This window comes from Triticum aestivum, chromosome 5D, assembly GCF_018294505.1.
Source record: "Triticum aestivum cultivar Chinese Spring chromosome 5D, IWGSC CS RefSeq v2.1, whole genome shotgun sequence".
Classification (NCBI taxonomy): Eukaryota; Viridiplantae; Streptophyta; class Magnoliopsida; order Poales; family Poaceae; genus Triticum; species Triticum aestivum.
Window position 1 is genome coordinate 447,455,476 of NC_057808.1, and position 20,252 is coordinate 447,475,727.

At 47.9% G+C, this 20,252-nt stretch overlaps 3 protein-coding genes across 5 annotated transcripts; 2 read left to right on the forward strand and 1 right to left on the reverse strand.

Annotated features, from left to right (window-relative positions):
- Positions 1-4,885: 4,885 nt before the first annotated feature.
- On the forward strand, positions 4,886-8,664 carry LOC123122598 (transmembrane 9 superfamily member 9). Its single transcript, XM_044542820.1, has 7 exons — positions 4,886-5,125; positions 6,081-6,245; positions 6,340-6,449; positions 6,527-6,632; positions 6,721-6,833; positions 6,934-7,087; positions 7,191-8,664. The coding sequence occupies exons 1-7, from the start codon at positions 5,003-5,005 to the stop codon at positions 8,346-8,348; spliced, it is 1,929 nt and encodes a 642-aa protein (XP_044398755.1). The 5' UTR covers positions 4,886-5,002; the 3' UTR covers positions 8,349-8,664.
- Positions 8,665-10,896: 2,232 nt separating this feature from the next.
- Positions 10,897-11,973, forward strand: LOC123122601 (mavicyanin). Its single transcript, XM_044542824.1, has 2 exons — positions 10,897-11,154; positions 11,299-11,973. The coding sequence occupies exons 1-2, from the start codon at positions 10,983-10,985 to the stop codon at positions 11,652-11,654; spliced, it is 528 nt and encodes a 175-aa protein (XP_044398759.1). The 5' UTR covers positions 10,897-10,982; the 3' UTR covers positions 11,655-11,973.
- On the reverse strand, positions 11,841-17,978 carry LOC123122600 (probable protein phosphatase 2C 70). 3 transcript variants are annotated; one of them, XM_044542822.1, is made up of 12 exons: positions 17,691-17,974; positions 17,387-17,531; positions 16,297-16,360; positions 15,399-15,507; positions 15,153-15,306; positions 14,445-14,570; positions 14,241-14,364; positions 14,084-14,160; positions 13,952-14,004; positions 12,577-12,631; positions 12,262-12,488; positions 11,841-12,145 (listed from the first exon to the last, which is right to left on the reverse strand). In XM_044542822.1, the coding sequence occupies exons 2-12, from the start codon at positions 17,501-17,503 to the stop codon at positions 12,106-12,108; spliced, it is 1,146 nt and encodes a 381-aa protein (XP_044398757.1). In that variant the 5' UTR covers positions 17,504-17,531; positions 17,691-17,974; the 3' UTR covers positions 11,841-12,105. The 3 variants fall into 3 exon arrangements, with proteins under 3 accessions (XP_044398757.1, XP_044398758.1, XP_044398756.1); XM_044542823.1 differs by having other exon boundaries at positions 11,841-12,180; positions 17,387-17,978; XM_044542821.1 differs by having other exon boundaries at positions 17,387-17,974.
- Positions 17,979-20,252: the final 2,274 nt, after the last annotated feature.

Sequence of the window (20,252 nt, forward strand, 5' to 3'; positions counted from 1 at the left end):
GTATATTCGGAGAATATTCTTTTTTATGGGTTAATTATACGGGGTCTGAGTCTGTCCTCGCCCGCGCCGGCCTGCATATACCCTTTTCGCGAACTGCAAAAGACTTATGCGGGTCGGGATTTTGCGGGGTCTGCTAGAGATGCTCTTAGTAGGAATAATGTCTCCCACACTCCATCCCCGTCACGATGGTGCGCCTAGCATCGTCAGAGGGCGTGTGGAGGTGCTGGTCTCCGTGGATCTCGTGTGATTCGGTCGGTACTAGTCTTCGGTGGATCTGTTTGGATGTGGGTCTTCTGGCATCCTAGCTTATGGGGCCCATGTTGATCTTCGGGCCTCTCCCCCAAGTTTCTAGGGTCTCTTATGTTTCAGAAAAAATCGTCAAAAAGTTTTGTCGTGTTTAGACTTCGGGAGGTATCGATTTTATGTAAAACAAAAAACATGAAAAAAACAGAAACTGTCACTGAGAACTAAATTAATAGGTTAGTCAAGAAAAATAATATAAAATAATATATAAAGTATACAAAAGTGATAATATAATAGCATTTAACAATCAAAAATTTAGATGCGTTTGAGACGTATCAGGTACCAACCACAGTATCTTGGATCTCTCATTCAAGAGTGTGTGACCAACGTTAGCATATGGTCTTCAATTTGTTTCGAAACTTTGGCCAAAACAATCAATATTGGCCAAATTGTATTGAAATATTGGAGAAAACTGAAAGCACTCTAACGATGCATGGTCGTGTCCTTGAATTGTCGCATAATGCAAGGATCATGCCATCAGTTCCCTGCTCTACTTAAGTTACAAAATAGGGGCATGTTCGTCCTTCCCGATTGCTCCTCGAGTGAACGCTAGCGAGCGGTGGTGACGGGGTCCTGTACCGAGGATGGATAACACCAAGGAGCCCGGCCTCATCAACTATAAGGGCCCTGCTAGGCCCAACTCGAGGAGAAACTCTATGGAGGCAAAGACGGCCTTCGTGACCCCCAAGACTAGAGCGCGGCCGCAACCTAGATCACATCTGCCATGTAAACCTTAGACATCTCCTGCCTATATAAAGGGAGGTCTAGGGTACCCATTCATCATCTATCCACAACTATCAGTAGCAATCTCAATATCTCATACACCATTGTAACCGGTTGCACGAGGTATCACTCCATTATGAATCATCAAAACCAGCAGGACGTAGGGTATTACTCTCCGAATGCCCGAACCTAGATAAACCCCTCATGTGACCTCCGATCCATGACTTCCAGCTGCGCTTGGACCCCTACCGAGGGATCTGACGGTATTTCGCTCTGTCAAGTGACGCAAGCATACAGAGGCAGGCAGCAAAGCCCCTATCGGAACCAGCAAGGCATCCAGTGGCATGTGGCACAGGCGCCCAGGTGCACGACAATAAGTCGAGGCAGTGAAGCTTTTCGATTTTCAACCTACATATCCTTTCAGGTTTAATCTTTTTTTATGAGAAGTAGCAGCGCTACGTTCCCTTCTTTAAGAAGGGAGAGTTAGGAAATTACAAGGGAAGACAAGGGTGAGAACACAGCACACGAGAACAACTAGGGTTACATGCTACAACAAGATAGTAGAGAGGGGAAAGAACGAGGGAACTACAAAGGATGGAAAGAATGCCACTTGTAACCACTGATCGCATCGACAGAACCAACATGGAGGAGCACTTCAGCTTCCATCTTCATCTGACCAAGGAAGGGCGAGGCTTTGATCTTGGTCGTCTCGTTGCCACCTGACAACACGCCTCAAAGAGGGAAGGGTTCAAAGGGAGGGGGGCCCAAGGCGAATCGCGGGCTCGCTAACCCGGCTTCAGATGAGAGCATCAGGCTCTTCCACAAACTTGGTCGAAGAGGCGAGACCGATGTGCACACCGTGGCAATAAAACACCACATGAAACGGGGAGGAAGCGGGAGTAGCCACCACTAATCTAGTTGCCGCCCGTGGCCATGGACCTTAAACCAGCCAACCAGAACAATAAACAACCAATGATGGGTCAGTGACTCTAAGACGCCGCCTCCAAGGATATTACGACATCAAGGACGGCATCGTCCGGTCCAGAAGATGGATCTAAGGCTTTCGCCTAGAGAGCACCAAGGAGGCAAGGTGTCCGAGCTTCGTGAAGATGCCTAAAAGGAAGAAGACAATGCCCAAACGTTGTCCTCATCATTGCTAACAAAATCGACACGTGCTTCTCTTGTAGCTGTTGAAGATCGTTGCAGAAATTAAAAAATTTCTACGCATCACCAAGAACAATCTATGGAGTCTTCTAGAAACGAGAGGGAAAAGAGTGCATCTACATACCCTTGTAGATCGCGAGCGGAAGCGTTCAAGTGAACGGGGGTGATGGAGTCGTACTCGTCGTGATCCAAATCATCGATGACCGAGCGCCGAATGGACGGCACCTCCGCGTTCAACACACGTACGGTTGGGGAAGACGTCTCCTCCTTCTTGATCCAGCAAGGGGGAGGGAGAGGTTGATGGAGATCCAGCAGCACGACGGCGTGGTGGTGGAAGCAGCGGGGATCTTGGCAGGGCTTCGCCAAGCTCAGCGAGAGGGAGAGGTGTCACGGGAGGGAGAGGGAGGCACCAGGGGCTTGGGTGCGGCTGCCCTCCCCCCCTCTTTATATAGTGCCCCTGGGGGGGCGCCAGCCCTAGGAGATCCAATCTCCAAGGGGGGGCGGCGGCCAAGGGGATGGCTTGCCCCCCAAGCCAAGTGGGGCGCCCCCCACCCTTAGGGTTTCCAACCCTAGGCGCAGGGGGAGGCCCAAGGGGGGCGCACCAGCCCAACAGGGGCTGGTTCCCCTCCCACTTCAGCCCATGGGGCCCTCCGGGATAGGTGGCTCCACCCGGTGGACCCCCCGGGACCCTTCCGGTGGTCCCGATACAATACCGGTGACACCCGAAACTTTCCCGGTGGCCGAAACTGGACTTCCTATATACAATTCTTCACCTCCGGACCATTCCGGAACTCCTCGTGACGTCCGGGATCTCATCCGGGACTCCGAACAACTTTCGGATTTCCGCATACTAATATCTCTACAACCCTAGCGTCACCGAACCTTAAGTGTGTAGACCCTACGGGTTCGGGAGACATGCAGACATGACCGAGACGACTCTCCGGTCAATAACCAACAGCGGGATCTGGATACCCATGTTGGCTCCCACATGTTCCACGATGATCTCATCGGATGAACCACGATGTCGAGGATTCAATCAATCCCGTATACAATTCCCTTTGTCAATCGGTACGTTACTTGCCCGAGATTCGATCGTCGGTATCCCAATACCTTGTTCAATCTCGTTACCGGCAAGTCACTTTACTCGTACCGTAATGCATGATCCCGTGACCAAAAACTTGGTCACATTGAGCTCATTATGATGATGCATTACCGAGTGGGCCCAGAGATACCTCTCCGTCATACGGAGTGACAAATCCCAGTCTCGATTCGTGCCAACCCAACAGACACTTTCGGAGATACCCGTAGTGCACCTTTATAGCCACCCAGTTACGTTGTGACGTTTGGCACACCCAAAGCACTCCTATGGTATCCGGAAGTTGCACAATCTCATGGTCTAAGGAAATGATACTTGACATTTGGAAAAGCTCTAGCAAACAAACTACACGATCTTGTGCTATGCTTAGGATTGGGTCTTGTCCATCACATCATTCTCCTAATGATGTGATCCCGTTATCAATGACATCCAATGTCCATAGTCAGGAAATCATGACTATCTGTTGATCAACGAGCTAGTCAACTAGAGGCTCACTAGGGACATGTTGTGGTCTATGTATTCACACATGTATTACGATTTCTGGATAACACAATTATAGCATGAACAATAGACAATTATCATGAACAAGGAAATATAATAATAACCATTTTATTATTGCCTCTAGGGCATATTTCCAACAGTAGCATCACACCTCGATGCCCATACTAAACCGCACCGCTTCTAAGTCTGATGGCCTAGAGCACCGGACCTCACCAGCCTCTGCCCTCGGCATCGCGTGCTTACTAGCTCCGACAAGGCACCACAGAGCCGTCTCTGGCGCAAAAACGATAACCAAGGCCTCCTATCGACGGACGACTACGAGTCGCGCCTGGAATTGGAGGAGTCCCGCCCGCATAGGGGCAAGCCGTGTGCCTTCTAGCGCGAGGAGGCAACGAGCGTCAAGGAAGGGCCGTTGACGCACGTCGACGGTCAGAATCGAGGTATGAGGTTACCATCGCCGGTCAGATACAATGTCCGGGCCCTTCCACCATGTAATGTCTTGCAACACAACATCCGCACCGAGACAACCCCACAAACCTTCAACAGCGGGCCACCATGCTGCAACAGAGGCCGGCGGCAAAAGAAGGGAAGGGAGATGGGGAGCCGATAATGGCGGCGGGGTGCTCCTCCCGGGTCGCGCCGGTGCAGGCGACACACGAGTCCATGTGTTTTAGTGCTAGCAGTAAACTTTTTTCTAAGGTCTATAGTCTTACTTTCAAGGCCCGAATCAACTTGGACTCACGAGTGTGTTGGTTAAAATCCCAACACCTCAGTGCAATTTGATAAATCAAACATTGCCACTAGTTTCATCTACTACTATTATGATTCAAGTCCCCAACCAATCTACCTTTGCCTGAAAATGACAAGAGGGGCCTGCCTCGCTGCTTCCGCACGCAAGCCGGATCAGCAGCATCGATCGCCGCCAGGTCAAACGAGACGAGCACGCGCGCGGCACGTGGGGACGTGCGGTCAAGTCCGGCGGATGGCCGACACCCTCCGCCGAATTACGCATTTCCTGGGGGGCCTGGGCGCGAGAGCCGGTTATCCGATAAAACCCCCGGCGCTGAGATCCGCGCACCCGAAGCTTCTCTACTTCCCTCCGCCCCACCCCCACCCGCCTTCCCAGCCAGCGCGCGGTTTGGTCGTCGCCTCCTCCTCCTCCCCCTCGCCGATCCACCCGCCCCTCCCAGATCCACGCCACCGCGCGGATCCCCGATGCGGGCGCCGGCGATGCTCCGGTGGGCCGCCGCCGGGCTCGCCCTCGTCGCGCTCCTCGCCGCCGCGCCCCCCGCCGCCGCCTTCTACCTCCCCGGCGTCGCCCCCACCGACTTCGGCAAGGTGAGAACTCGCTTCCTCCCCCCCTGGTGCCACGCACCAGAACCCCTCCGTCCCCGCCGGCCGAGGGAATGAGTAGCTCGCGCCCGGGCTCGCCGGCTAGATCCGGTCAACGGGCGGCGCTTCCCCGCGCGCAGGCTCCCGGGATCCGCGGATCTCAGGACAGACTCGTACGCACAAGTGCTGATGGTCCAATTACCTTCGCCGCGATCGCAGCCAGGGGCGCACTAGGATGCGGGATCCGCATGCATCCTTGGTTGCGCCATGATTCGCGCGTTGCCTACTGCCTCCCCGCGCGCCCCGTTCTGATCCCGAACGTGCTCCTTAGATTCACCCATGGTGCTGGCTCACAGTTGGTTTTGTTACATGCGTGTCCTTGTACACTTGTAGTGCTAGTGGTTCTAAGACACTGAGAATTGGAAGCAGACGCTTATGGCAATTTAGATCTCATCTTGTTCTTAGTTTGATCCACAGCTAGGGCTCGATCGGCTGATTGAGTAGAATAGACGTCTCAGCCAAGCACAAATCTGATCTCATAGTTTTAAAATGCCCAATTCGCAGTAATTGCGCGTCCTGCAAGGACTTGCTTTTTTATGTTTATTATTACTGTTTAAAAGGCTGCGCCGTTTGTCAAAGATAGTTTTCTTGTTTGGATCTTTTATGTCATAATCTTAGAAAAAAGTTCTGTTTGATACACCGGGGTTTAGTACATGTTCCTAGGAAACTAAATGCTCTGAAGAGCAGTATAGAATATTGTGTGGGATGGTTGAAACATAGTTTCGAAAACCAAACTGATCACCGGATCTGCCTCAACTGAAATTGTACTGGTTGGGCCAGATATCTTTTCTGCTGAGTTATGACTGTATCTGATATTTCTATGAACAGCTATCTGCATATAGCTTTTCTTTTTGCTTCTAAAATATGTCCTTGATTTATCTCTCGGTTTATCCGTCTACAGGGAGATGAACTGTTGGTGAAGGTGAACAAGCTGACATCAATAAAGACTCAGCTACCCTACACATATTATTCCCTTCCTTTCTGCAAGCCGAATACCATAGTTGACAGCGCTGAAAACCTTGGTGAGGTTCTCCGTGGTGATCGAATTGAGAACTCCCCTTACGTGGTAAGTATTCGGTAAAGAATAATCAATAATTTATGTACCTGGGAGGAAAATGTGCCTGGTTTTTAGTTTAACATGCTCCTTGTCTGAACTGCAGTTTCAAATGAGAGAGCCCAAGATGTGCCAGATTATCTGCAAAATAACTGTTACTGAGAAAGAAGCAAAGGAGCTCAAGGAGAAGATTGAGGATGAATATCGTGTGAACATGTAAGGGCAATATAGTAGGTGTTGTCGCGCTTTACTTTGCATGGTATTTTTTGAAATTGACTGGGTTTTCTTTGCAGGGTTCTTGACAATCTGCCACTGGTTGTTCCAGTTCAAAGGCCAGATAGGAACACTGTGGCCTACCAAGGTGGATATCATGTTGGTGTCAAGGGCCAGTATGCTGGAGTAAGTTCATATAGCCTGTTCATGCTTACCCTTGTCTTTACATGTATGATCGGGACTAACTAATTCACGTATATAAATATATTTCCAGAGCAAGGATGAGAAGCACTTCATCCACAACCATTTGTCATTTTCGGTTAAGTTTCACAAGGATGAGGATTCAGAACTTTCTAGGATAGTGGGATTTGAGGTCAAACCATTCAGGTTTTCTTTCAACTTTGCTTGTTGTGTTAATAACTTTTGCCATACCTAAATGGAATGTACGTACCTAATTTTTGTGTTCTGTCTTGTATGTTTGCACCAGCATCAAGCATCAGTTTGATGGGAATTGGAATGACGCAATCACTCGTTTGACCACATGTGATCCTCATAACAGCAAGTTTGTAGTAAATTCTGAAACTCCTCAGGAGGTTGAGGTCGGCAAAGATATCATATTCACCTATGATGTTCGCTTTGAGGTACTATTTTTTTTATTGTTGTCTCCTACGACATGATAGTTTCTTAACCTTTAATGTTAGATCTGCTTTACCGAAAAATTCATGGAATTTGTTACTTCTGCAGGAGAGTGAAATTAAGTGGGCATCTCGATGGGACACCTATCTGTTGATGTCTGATGATCAGATTCACTGGTTCTCTATCGTTAACTCTCTCATGATCGTGCTTTTCCTATCTGGTATGGTGGCCATGATCATGATGCGCACCCTGTACAGAGATATATCTAGGTACAACCAGCTTGAAACTCAAGAGGAGGCACAGGAGGAAACTGGCTGGAAGCTTGTCCACGGAGATGTTTTCCGCCCTCCAGTCAACTCTGATTTGCTCTGCGTCTTTGTTGGCACTGGAGTCCAATTCTTTGGCATGCTGCTGGTTACGATGATCTTTGCTGTTCTGGGTTTCCTCTCTCCATCGAACCGTGGAGGATTGATGACTGCAATGCTTCTCGTCTGGGTCCTGATGGGGTTGATTGCTGGCTATTCTTCTTCACGACTCTACAAGATGTTCAAGGGTGCAGAGTGGAAGCAGATAACCCTGCGCACGGCTTTCCTGTTTCCAGGGATTGCCTTTGTTATCTTCTTCATCTTGAATGCCCTTATATGGGGGGAGAAGTCATCCGGTGCTGTCCCATTCACCACCATGTTTGCCCTGGTCCTCCTCTGGTTCGGCATCTCAGTGCCCCTCGTGTTTGTTGGGAGCTACCTCGGGTTCAAGAAGCCCGCCATGGAGCCTCCAGTGAAGACCAACAAGATCCCGCGTCAGATCCCTGAGCAAGCCTGGTACATGAACCCGCTCTTCACCATCCTGATCGGCGGCATCCTGCCGTTCGGCGCGGTCTTCATCGAGCTCTTCTTCATCCTCACCTCGATCTGGCTGCACCAGTTCTACTACATCTTCGGGTTCCTCTTCCTGGTGTTTGTGATCCTCATCATCACGTGCGCGGAGATCACAATCGTGCTCTGCTACTTCCAGCTGTGCAGCGAAGACTACAACTGGTGGTGGAGGTCGTACCTCACCTCGGGGTCGTCGGCGCTGTACCTCTTCCTGTACGCTGGGTTCTACTTCTGGACCAAGCTGCAGATCAGCAAGCTGGTGTCGGGCATCCTCTACTTCGGGTACATGCTGCTCGCCTCCTTCTCCTTCTTTGTGCTCACCGGAACCATTGGCTTCTGCGCCTGCTTCTGGTTCACGAGGATGATCTACTCGTCCGTGAAGATCGATTAGTCGCTGGAAGCACAGCAGGCAGAGACAGAGACAAAGCATAGCATATGTTTTCAGCTTTCGCGGTCAGAGGTGATAATTGTATGATTAAGGTGAAGGTGGGGATCATCCCCGTGTTTGTTACTCTTTTGAGGGAAAAGTTACATTTTGGGATTAGTTTATGAACTGATGATTTATGTTTATTGTTGTGGTCACAAGTGATGATACTTGTTAGTGATAAATGTTGGAGTTACAAGGGTAGAATACAATACACTGTGATGGAGTTGTCTGTTTTGGCAGAATTTAATGGATCAGCGTATAAAATTCAATTTATATTTCATGACCTGTAATTCTTGTGCTGCTGGATCGGTTTGCTGCTTGTAAGTTTTGTTTTCTTTCGAATTGGAGGTATAAGATTTGCCTTACCTGTTAAATAAGAAGGGAAATAGAGATTTACAAGTGGCTCACATACACGGCATGACAACTACTCGTGCAAGACAATATGCCCTAGTTTCTTAGCACCTGCAGAAACCCAAAGCCTAGCCTCGTTGACAACAATTTTAAGAAGAATTGGCGGCGGTGCACTTGTGGTGTGGTAAACACAGAATTTCTCTTGTTTCAAATTGTGGTGTGGTAAACACAGCATGGTGTGGGAGGTCATAGCTCGTTTATTTGGAGTTTTGCATCTATTGGGGGTTTTGCACGTCGGTTCTCTTATCCCACCAATCCTCGAAGGATTCCTCTAAGTGAAGCTCAAACTTATTGAAGAAGAGGCGGGTGCCTGTTTTTTTGCTCCCTTTTGCAAAGAGGGCAAAGACCACAATTTGCCCAATCACGCCTCTCCAACCGACCGGCAGTCCAAGTCTAACTTCGCAATGCGAAGAATCTAACTTTTGGAGGGGTCCAAACTTCTCAAACCATGAAGTCCATGGGGGTAGCGTAAATTCCATCCATAGAATACTCCCAAACAATGTCATCTTCATTTTCTTCGTCATGGTGGTAGTCATGCACAAGCATTCGAAGGGTGAAGAATTCTCATATGTGGTCTCCGAAGAAGACGGTGTCGTGGTTGATCTTTAGCATCCAACCCATTGAGAGCCTCACGCACTTTTCAACTCTTTCTCCTCGAGGCCTAAAAAATTAGCAGAGCAATATCCTCGGGCCTACGCCCAAGTAGCCAAGGGGAATCCCAGAAAGGTGTTTTGGCATCATTGCCAACAGTGATAGCGGTGGAGGCATAAAAGAAATCAAGGCCTTCCTCGTTGCATGGGTTACCCAACCCAACCCAAAGCTTGTTTGGCTCATTCCATTCATACCAAGGCCATCTCAGCGGCAACCACGTGCAAATTTGTCGGTTTCAGGACCCCAAGGCCTCGGTATTTCGAAGGACGAAAAACCACCTCTTTATTGACCTTGCACTTGGCCCTCGTCGTCTTGTCTGAGCTAGACCAAAGGAAAGCCCTCTCATCTTGTTGAGGTTATGAAGAGAGCCCTGCGGCACAATAAGGGGCATGATGAGTACACCGCTTTGGAGGTGATAACCGATTTGACGAGGGTCATGCGCCGAATGATGGTGATGTTTTGCCCTCCCAAGCTAGCAATTTTTTGGCTGCTTTGTCTTCAAGATATTGGAAGTCAACCTTCCTAAGTTGCCAAACCAAGACTTGGAGGCCCAAGTATTCCATAGGGAAATAAGCTCTAGTTGTCGGAGCGCTGTGGAGGATATGCCCCGAATCAAGATGATTGCATCAAATGAGCACCACCGAACTTTTACGGAAGTTGGTGCAAAGGCCTGTCACATCGCCAAACCCTTAAGATGGCCGAGAGGTTTTCCATGCCCCTCTTAATTGGAGCCATAAAAATGGTCGTGTCGTCCGCATAGAGGAATGTACACACCATGGCGCCACGTCCTCGAATCTTATGTCTAATGCCTTTACTAGTTGCAAGGTCGAGGATTTGAGGGAGAGGGTCAATCGCAAGGCGGAGAATGGGGGTCCCCTTATCAAAGCCCTCGGCCATGTTTGATAGAAGGCACGGGCAACCCGTTGAGGAGGAATCGCAAAGAGGAAGAGGAAAGTAACGTGGCAATCCAATCCTGAAATTGCTTGTAAGGTTGTAAAAGCTTTCAGCCAGCACCATTATGAGAATATATTCTTGTGCTCTCTAGAGCTTCACGCCTCTATCAGTCTACTGCTGCCTTTCCTGTAATTTCATTACTATCATTGTAACTCTCCCTCCTAGAGTGCGCTTTCGGCATCGCCATGGAATTGCTCCGGCATTTGTGGCATGTGTATGCGTTGCTTAGCACAGAAGGCGACCACGGAGCGCAAGAGGCAAACTTTTTTTATGTTTGAACTGCCCCACCGGCAAACTTTTGCGGGCGACTTGCCTCGGTTGGCGCGTAGGGATTCAAAAAAGTTTCAAACTCAAAATCTCGGACGAATCTGCAGGAGAAAAACTCGCTCGCTTCCTGCTGCGCCGGCCAGGAGTGGGCCAGGATGTCATGTGCACGAGACCACCAATGAGTGCGCCCTGGCACGAGCAATTTACTTATATGCCACTGATGCCCCCGTGCTCTGCTTGCTTTCCCCATTCACTGCTCACTCTGCTCGCCACTCTCCTCCTCTGCTCACTCTCTCTAGAGGTGAGAGCTGAGCAATGGCGTCCAGGGCGCTGTTGCTCGCCGTGGCCGGGGTGGTGGTGGCGGGGTGCGCGGTGGGGCTCTCCGGCGCGACGGACCACATCGTGGGGGCCAACCGCGGGTGGAACCCCAACATCAACTACTCCAGCTGGTCCGCCAACCAGACCTTCTACGTCGGCGACCTCATCTGTATGCCCAAAGAAAAACCCTCACCCTCTCTCTCTCTCTCTCTTTTCTTCACCTCGGCCTCCCCTCCCCTCTCCCCTCCCCTAGCTCCAGCTCCACCAGATCTACTACTACTTCCCTGCCGCCTCACTCATTCCTGATTTGCAGCGTTCCGGTACCAGAAGGGGACGCACAACGTGTTCGCGGTGAACGAGACCGGCTACGACAACTGCACCATGGACGGGGTCACCGGCAACTGGACCTCCGGCAAGGACTTCATCCCGCTCCCGCACCCCGGCACCTACTTCTTCATCTGCGGCAACGGCTTCTGCCAGGCCGGCATGAAGGTCGCCATCACCGTCCGCATCTTCGATCTCGGCCCAGAGATCTACCCCCCGCCCGCCCCCGGCGCCGACAATCCCCCCTCCTCCTCCTCCTCCTCCTCCTCCTTCGCCGCAGGGGCGTGGCCGGCAGCGGCAGCGGCGGCCACCGCGCTGGGAGCTGCTGCCATCATTGCCCTTTAGTTCCTAGGAGTATCATCTGCAGCAATTGACCGAGACGTGGTCTCTAATCTAGTATAACTAGTTGGGGCGCATTTAACTAGCTAGCTTTCCTGATGTAATGTAACCGCATCTGCATTTCGAGTATCAGTAGAATGTACTCATGGATGACCACGGCAGTTGCAATTCATCAAGATAGATCCAAAACGCTGGGAAAAAAAAAGCTCTGCAATTTATCCACAACCCATATCCACCAACCAAGATCGACAGCTATGTATATTGGACAAAAGGCTACAAGAACAAACCCTATGGGAATTGTTGAATAGAATCCCTCTGTTATATACACCACTTCACTTACTGCTATCTGATTTTGTCTATCACCGATTAGACCCTTTCTGAACCATGTGGCTTGGCCTTGGAGCGCTGCTGTTTCGACCGGGTCACGACCTTCTGACCATCGCTTTGCCTCGGAGCGCTACTTCGACGACGACGGGGTCTTTGGGGCATCAGGCTCGCTGTTCACAAAGGGGACAGGGGAGGGGCTCAGATTCTGAAAGAGTAGCTCAGGTTTTACAATGTGGGATTTCAAAATCTGTAATATGTGTTGCTTCAGCAGAGGAATCTTGCTTACCTGGGCCGCATCTCTTCGTCGGTGACCGCAGATTGCTCCGAGCTAGCAGTAGCAGCCGACTTGGTAGGCGTGACAGGAGATTGCTCTGAGCTAGAAGTAGCAGCCGAGTCGGTAGGCTTCTTGAGCACAACCAAGATCATCGTCATGTTGTCACAACCCTCCCCACCACTCTCAGGCGCCAAGCACCGGTCGAGCACCTTCTCACACACGGCAGATAGACTATCCTCCTGCAGATTTCCAACCCCCTGGTATATGAATACCATAACACTACATGATATCAATATAATCTATGTTTGACGAAACAGAGGTGCTTACAGTCTTCAACTTTTCATGCACAAAGTCCACTACTTGTTGACTTGACATGCAGTCCCTGTCATACAATAAGGGAGTTAATGAAAACCAAGTCGCCATGGAAAGTGTAATTATGAATGCATGTGTGCATTGTAAAGCTCATCAATCAGGTCACACGAGTAATAAGTTGATACATCATCAGATCACATGACAAAAGTAGCACGCTAAGAGTATGAAAGTGGCCTCAGATTCTAGTATGGAACCTCTATTGCCTTCGATGTGTAATTCATCCGATCAAACATTTCAGTGATAGCATTTAAGATGACGTGGATAAAACAGAACATTCCACAGCCTAAAAGATCAAAAACTCTGGCCTGATCCAGATCAAAGGTGTTGACTCCATGGCATGGAACTAACCAAGTCTCGTAGTATCTGCAAAACTGGTTGCAACTGAGCTTCCACAAGTACCAGTCTAACCATGTCTGACACCGCTTGCTAAATGCACAAAATCTAACCCCTTAACAATCACAATATGATGCATAAGAGAAGAGTGTGATCAACATTATTTGTGCAATACTGGTCTCTACAGATCCAAGGACATGCTGAAATAACTAAGCTCTCTAAAGACACGTTGGCATTCTCCAATTCAAATTTAGTACTGTACTCCCTCCGTCCCAAAATAAGTGACTCAACTTTGTACTACGTCCCAAAATAAGTGACTCTTATTTTGGGACGGAGGGAGTATATAATTTGTCTGGATGTACGTGGCATCTGAAAAAAGGCACCAGTTCTGTTGAGCGACCATTGTGCTCTCAATCTTCAAGAGACAACATAACATCTCAGGAGAATTGTGTGTCAATGGGCTCTAAGCGTCCAGAATGTTACACTGGGAAAACACCATGTTATGCTTTCGGTCTATCCTTAACACAAACTATTGCGTATTTGTTATTTAAGGTTCAGAACTGCAAACATACTACAGTACCTCAGCAAAATTTTGAAAATTTAGCAGCAACTTGTAAAGCTAATAAATGTGTTCCATGTCAATTATGTTGATGAATGATGACAATAAGCTCCTGTACTATGTCAACTTGCCAACATAGCCGTGTGTTCTTGATTAACATGCATCATATGTAGTGCCCAGATCAAACAATGGCATGCCCGGTGGTGGCAAGTTTTTCTTTCCCTCTATGCTTTCGGACAGTAGTTATAGTACATGGAAATCAAGGAAAATAATCGTGTTATATCCTCTTCAAGTTTCACGACTTTGATACGAAAGGTACAATTGGGAAGCTTTACTATGATATAAATCATGAACAACAAGAAAAAAAGCAGGCAAAGCAGGTATCACGATAAGTCTCAACCCTCAGAATGAATAATTATTACAGCCAAAAATTCATACCATATACCATCACAGGCCAAAACAATGAATTCATCATCCTCAGAAAGTGTAACCTGACCAACAGTAATGCAATCCTGAGTTTGAGTAATTTTGTTCAAACAAAACTGACAGAGAAGAGGCAGCAAAACTCACTGTGTTCACTTCAGGTTCAGCTGAGACAGTCTGTTTCTCGGCTGGTAAAAGCTTATTTTCCTTCATTTCCATATCCCCTGGGGATTAGATTTACAAAAATGAGTACAAATAATACATCCAATATATAAATGTTTTAGTTGATAGGAGTGTGTGCTACCAATTGCTCTTGTCAAGTTCAAACTTCCATTGACCCGCCCAGCAACAATGTAACCACCAGCATTCTCAATCCTCTCTTTTTCTGACTGAAGTTCTGGCTTGTGATCTCTTGACAAATCGTGAGCCTTAACAGTAGATGAGTTAGGAAAACATAAGCTAGCAAATATACTTCAATTACAACTAAAGATAGTTACAACTGGCATACCCGACCCTTCCTTGAGATAACACACCGGGAATCCCCGGCATTTGCAACAACCAGTTGATCATTTCTTATGATAGCCACACACGCTGTGCTTCCACATGTTGGCCCAGAAAAATCTGAATGAGGACCCTGGTACAGTAGCATAGTTAAAAAAAGGGTCAGGTAAACTTAATATTCACTAGAACATCATAAAACTAGTTTTTGTGAGTTTACTGTATAAGAAACAAGGGCACATATAAATATAACACCCCAACATTGTTGTACTGCAAGTAACATGACGGACCAATGTTTTAGAAACAATGATGTTAGGTAATTACTGCAGATATGTTCTCGTATTTCAATCAGGGATTTCAATACAGGGGTATGGAACAATCTGCAGTCTGTTTTAGGACTGGTCAGTATTAGGAGATTCACTAATCTCATCTGAGCAATCCACCGGTCCAGTTCCCACCCATCCCTGCAGAAACTCCATCCGCCCCCCTTTCTAAAGCAGGGCACAAGCCTCCTACCCAACCCACTTTCTTAACAACATCACCAATTTGAAGCAAACCCCTCTTTAGATATGGGTTGAGAAATGCCCACAATCCAAGCAGTTTTATCCATCAAATTTATTCTCAAATAAGAGATGAGCTGTGCCATGAAAAGTAACCTGTTCGATTCCATATCCAGCAAAAGGGATTGAGCAGAGAGAGGAGGAGGAAGCAATTTTACCTCCTCCGAGTGCCATCCGTCCCCAAGTTTATCTGCATCTCCAGCTTTGGGAGACCAAATTATACTCTCCAACATTCCAGTGAACTTTGGCCCCTTTTCTCCCAGCTCAGCCAGTTCTCTCCATCCCCTTTGCCCTTTCATCATCTCGTCCATTCTGAAAGAGCAATACAGATTCATTGAACATCAAACATGTCAGTTTCAAGCAAAAAAGCATACCACAGTGCAAAGAAAGAACATGGTAGATACCTCAAAAAGGCTTTCCGAGCAGAAGAAGCTAAATCACCAGAACAATATGCTGCACTTCTTAAGAATTGCATGTGTAGATGTTTGGCGCAGAATTTAGCGACCGCTTTCCCTGTAAATTGTATTTTGTATTGGCTAATAAATTCATGTCACACATAAGAAAACACATAATGCAGCTATTTTTTTCACTAAAAGCGAAAGCACGTGTAGATTTTGAACTGACATTTTCCAAATATGTGCTTCTATCTCTTACATCCAATGGTTAAATGGAAACATGTAACTACTGAGTCATTTGATTAGCTATTGCCATGTTAGGATACTGCCATGCTGTAAAGCCAAACTCAACATAGCTAATCTCCACAGCGTACACACAACAACTAGTCAATGCTACAAATGTTCAATTCTCAGAGTTAATAAAGCCAGTGAACACATTTTGTTGTTGAAGCAATCTTTTTGGTTTCAAAAAAATAAAATCCAATGAGGGAGTCAAACGGCCATGAACCTTCAGGAGAGGACAACACAGTAAGCAAAAATGATGATCAAATAACAAGTCCTGCCAGTTAACATGAACATTGCAGTCCTGTCAGTAGCTACTTATATACACATCCAATACTGTATGAAAGCCCCAGCATGATAAAATAGTGCTAATTATATTATGTTGAACAGAATAACAGCAAACGACATAGTGATGTGCAATACATGATTTAGTGTAAGGTAACAATACAGAATTTCGTTCTATGGAAGGTTTTAAAGGGTTAGATTATACTAATCCACTCAAAGCAAGATGTGACCAGCTTAAACCAAAATAGGTACAAACCATTGTGAAACAAACAGTACAGGTACGACTGAATAGATGGTATGGTATAAAGTTAAACGAGAAGAGAAAACAGCCAGTATTTACCTCCATGCCCATCAAAAACGGCAAAAAAGGATGTGCGTTCATCAAGCTGTGGCATAGCTGTATGCTACAAGGGTAAACAGGTGCCAAGTCAGCTTCTAACGAGTAATAAACATGCAGATACACTCAAACTTAAGTATCACAAGCAAACAACTCTTATCCTCGACAATATAGCTTCAGATATGATGCAGCACTCTACATCTCCAACTTTAGTCATACGTCAGAATCAGAATCCATTTACATGAGCTAGCAGTGAACTCCCAAATGCAAGTCAGCAAGCCGAAAAACCGCTGTCTCAAGCATTTCGCCTATAGAGAAGCGCTGGCGCCATCGAGCGAACCAATGGAATTTCCAGCGCAAGTCGCAAGCCGACAAACCGCATCTCAAACTTTACACCTTATAGAGGAAAGGCGATTGGGCGGGTGAACAAACGGATAGAAAGCTACCAATGCAAATGGCAACCAACAAAGCGCTAACCGAGCCGTTCCACTTGCACGTAAAATGCTGCCATTGGGTGAATCACAACAACATTTATTCTAGGTTCCCAAATAACAGGAAGAGACCAAATCACATGATGCAAATGAATAACAGAATCAGAAACATCGAACTCCCAATGCAAGTGACACGCCGTATATAAGCATCTAACATTGGAACCGCCAGGGGGTGAGTCACAAGGAATTTAACTAACATATTCAGGCTGTTCCCAGACAGCAGGAATGGACCAATTCATCAGCAGATAAAGTCGTCACGCAAATGAACAGGGCATGACGGAATCGCGAACAGCGAACTCCCGATGCGAACCAAACCGCTGCGTGGAGTAGTACGGGAAACGCCATTGCGGGGAATCGCTAACGGGAATTCATCGCACCCCCGCCGACCAACTGACTCGTCACGACGCGGGCGAGCGAATCTATGCACGCAAGAGGCGCCACCCCGGGACTCACCGAGCCGCCGCGGATTCCTCCCGCGCTGGCGCGTCGAGGCCCACGCGCTGCCTGCGCACCCTAGGCCGTGCCGTGCCGTACCGTACCGAGCGGCGCGCACAGAACGCAAAACAGAGAGAGCAGGGGAAGTGGGGGAAGGAGGAACTCACGGCGTCCTCCATGGTGGTCCGCCATCCCTGCATGGAGGCGAGGCCGTAGCGGACGCGGGCGCCCTCAGCGTCGGCGGTCTGCTTCTCCGTCTTGGGCGTGCTGAGGTACGTCCCCATGGCGCCCTAGCCCTCGAGCCCGGCGCACCTGCGTCAACCAGCAAACACCCTCGCCGTCACTGCTACAGCCCGTCTCGGCCGCGACCGCGACTGCGACCCCGGCCCGCGCGACTGCGGCAATTCCAGCCCCGCGGTGGGAGCGGGGACGCGATTCGGCGGAGGAGGTGGGGGGTGGGGAGGGACTCACTGCGGTTGCGGTTGCGGTTGCGGCGGGCGGGCGGTGGAGCGGATGCGGAGGAGGAGGAGACGTCTCTCCTCCGTATTTGTATGGAGGTGGCTTTCCGTCGCCGCGGCGCGGGGGCGGGGGAGGGAGACGGGGTGGGGTGGGGGATTCGGGGAAGATGTTGCGTATCTACTCTCCGCCTTTTCTATTCACCGCCAGCTCCCCGGATCGCCTCCCTGCCGGCCGGCTTCGGGCTTCGCCCCCCTCTCTCTCTCTCTCTCTCTCTCTCTCTCTCTCTGTCGTGGACGGTTCTGATCCCTCTGCCTCTCCCTCCGGCCACGCCTCCCCGGACTAGTAGTAAAATAAAAACCGACATGCTAGTTGTGGTATGCGGTTACTTTTGGACCTAGTGGCCCGTGCCCAGCGGGGATAAGTTCAACCATGCCTTCTCTTTTTTTAAAGGCATGATATATCAAGTATCACATACCCTTCAAATACATTCTCATGATTCATTTAAAAAAAATACATTCTCATGATTATGAAATATATCATAAAGACTGAAAAATACGTCCCATTCCTTGAGGTGTCAAAGTCTTCTCCCTGCCGCATCCATCGGCAGCATGCCGTGACTAAAGCTCGTTGCTGCCTCTGGATCTCTATTCCAGTAGAGCAAACTTGTTAAACACAAGAGCTCGTAGAAGTAGTAATCGAATCCCCTATAAAAAGGTATGTAAAAATCATTGATGTAGACCAAAAGATGTTGGTACCTACGATCTATGTAGAAAATCGCCGCTCCGGAGAAGAAAACATCATAGAGGGCTTGTAGAACGCCCCTGGTCTGGCCAGAGGGAGTTGAGGAACACAAATCTCACACGCTCTCCAACAAGGCCGAAACTGGTTAACCTTCGTCGATCGGAACTGGAGTCGAACGGCTAAAAAGCACAACGACAATATCCGCTCCGTAGAACAATGCCACCGAGACAAACATGCGGAAGAAAAATCCAGGCCAAAGAAGCAGATCCGGGGACATGCCTCTCAGTGAAAGCACCACCGGAACGAGGGCGGGAGGGGCAGACCTTGTTCCACGCCAACGTCTCTTGACCGCCAATCATAGACGAAACCTAACTCTATTCCTAATCATACAACCATCAGACCAATGCTTTGGGATTCCCCGCCTCCTCCCGTCAACAGAGTGACGTACGGAGGAAGAGGGGATCCGTGGACTCACTGGCGAAGAAGGTAGATGGTCGCTTGCCTGGACACCTAGGTCACGGAGCAGGGAAAGCGGAAATGATTTCTTCGTTTCATATCACCCAATCATTGTAGATGCCATGTAGGTAAGTAATTCTTTGTTTTTCATTTAAGTTCCGCTCAAGCCGACGATGATGGCGTTGGTGCCTTGACCTAGTCAGACATGGTAACATGGTTGATTGTTCGCGGTGCAGGTAGGGACACCGTCGTTGAGGAAATTAGCACGGTGTGGTGGGGGTTAGAAAGGTGCATGATGAGTGGCGTCAGTGATCGGATGAGGCGACGCTATAGCGATACTGGCCGCATATGGGGAAGACAACCGATTGGATCAAGTAGGGAGGCTAAGGGGTAGAGGGCAGATGTTGTGGAAGAAGGCACACACTCATCCAAGATTATTGCATTTAGATGAAATGCCACACATAACAACCATATAAGCCGTCCACTAAGAAGTAGGGCATTTTGAAGGTCGAGCTCCATGGAGTCCAATTTTTTAAAAGAATTGTAATTCAAACTTTTTAGTTTTGATAAATTCCGAAAAATATACATGAATATAGTATATGTCTATAAAATTTCTGGATGAAATACCTTGAAATGCAAGTTGTGAAAAACATCATAGACACTGAGAATGAACAGTGTATGTGTTGAAAAAACCACATATTTAATGTATTTCGTCTAGAAAATTTACACACATATACATTATGCCTCTAGGTATATACGTATTCTCTCCAATAAATAAATAAAATGTAAAAGATATGAAATTTGCATTTATCAAATTTAGCCTCCATGGAACTCGTCCTCCATTCAGAATTTTCATACACTAAAACAGTACTGCCCCTATTTCTAAAGGTAAAATGTTTTGCAGTTTAAATTAAACCGTCAAAGCATCTTATATTTAGAAACATAGGATGTATAAAATTATAGATACCGGCGGGATGGGATATGTAGGAGCAGCGTCGGTTGACCAAGTCAGCATGACTCTCAAATACTCGCCAGCACAATCGTCATATTATTAATGGCTCTTTGATTCATAGGATTCTCAAGATGTGAAAATACAGTGGCACGACCACTTCAATTATGCAGAAATGTGTGTGCTACTTCGTCAGATTTTATTTACAAAAGGGCAAAGGATTCTTTATGAAAGGTTTAAATCCGCAGAAAATAGTCTTTTAGCACGGATTAAATAGAGAAGAATCCCGCGGAATTCATATGAAAATCCTCCCCGTACCAGTAGTTAGCTCTGTGAATGAAAGGACGGTTCCATAGTGCCGACCAGTACATTTTATACATTTGGAAGCTCTTTTTTCTCTCTACTAATAGCAACTGCCACACCTCTGA

What these genes read in the sequence shown, in the direction of transcription:
- LOC123122600 (XM_044542822.1), bottom strand. Translation starts at nt 17,503, where the DNA reads ATGGGGACGTACCTCAGCACGCCCAAGACGGAGAAGCAGACCGCCGAC. An exon ending in GCTCGGAAAGCCTTTTTGAG is followed by an intron (nt 15,307 to 15,398) that starts GTATCTACCATG and finishes TTGCTCTTTCAG; the next exon opens with AATGGACGAGATGATGAAAG. An exon ending in GACGAAGAGATGCGGCCCAG is followed by an intron (nt 12,146 to 12,261) that starts GTAAGCAAGATT and finishes CTTTGTGAACAG; the next exon opens with CGAGCCTGATGCCCCAAAGA.
- LOC123122598 (XM_044542820.1), top strand. Translation starts at nt 5,003, where the DNA reads ATGCGGGCGCCGGCGATGCTCCGGTGGGCCGCCGCCGGGCTCGCCCTC. An exon ending in CCCCCACCGACTTCGGCAAG is followed by an intron (nt 5,126 to 6,080) that starts GTGAGAACTCGC and finishes ATCCGTCTACAG; the next exon opens with GGAGATGAACTGTTGGTGAA. An exon ending in TTGAGAACTCCCCTTACGTG is followed by an intron (nt 6,246 to 6,339) that starts GTAAGTATTCGG and finishes TCTGAACTGCAG; the next exon opens with TTTCAAATGAGAGAGCCCAA.
- LOC123122601 (XM_044542824.1), top strand. Translation starts at nt 10,983, where the DNA reads ATGGCGTCCAGGGCGCTGTTGCTCGCCGTGGCCGGGGTGGTGGTGGCG. An exon ending in CTACGTCGGCGACCTCATCT is followed by an intron (nt 11,155 to 11,298) that starts GTATGCCCAAAG and finishes CCTGATTTGCAG; the next exon opens with CGTTCCGGTACCAGAAGGGG.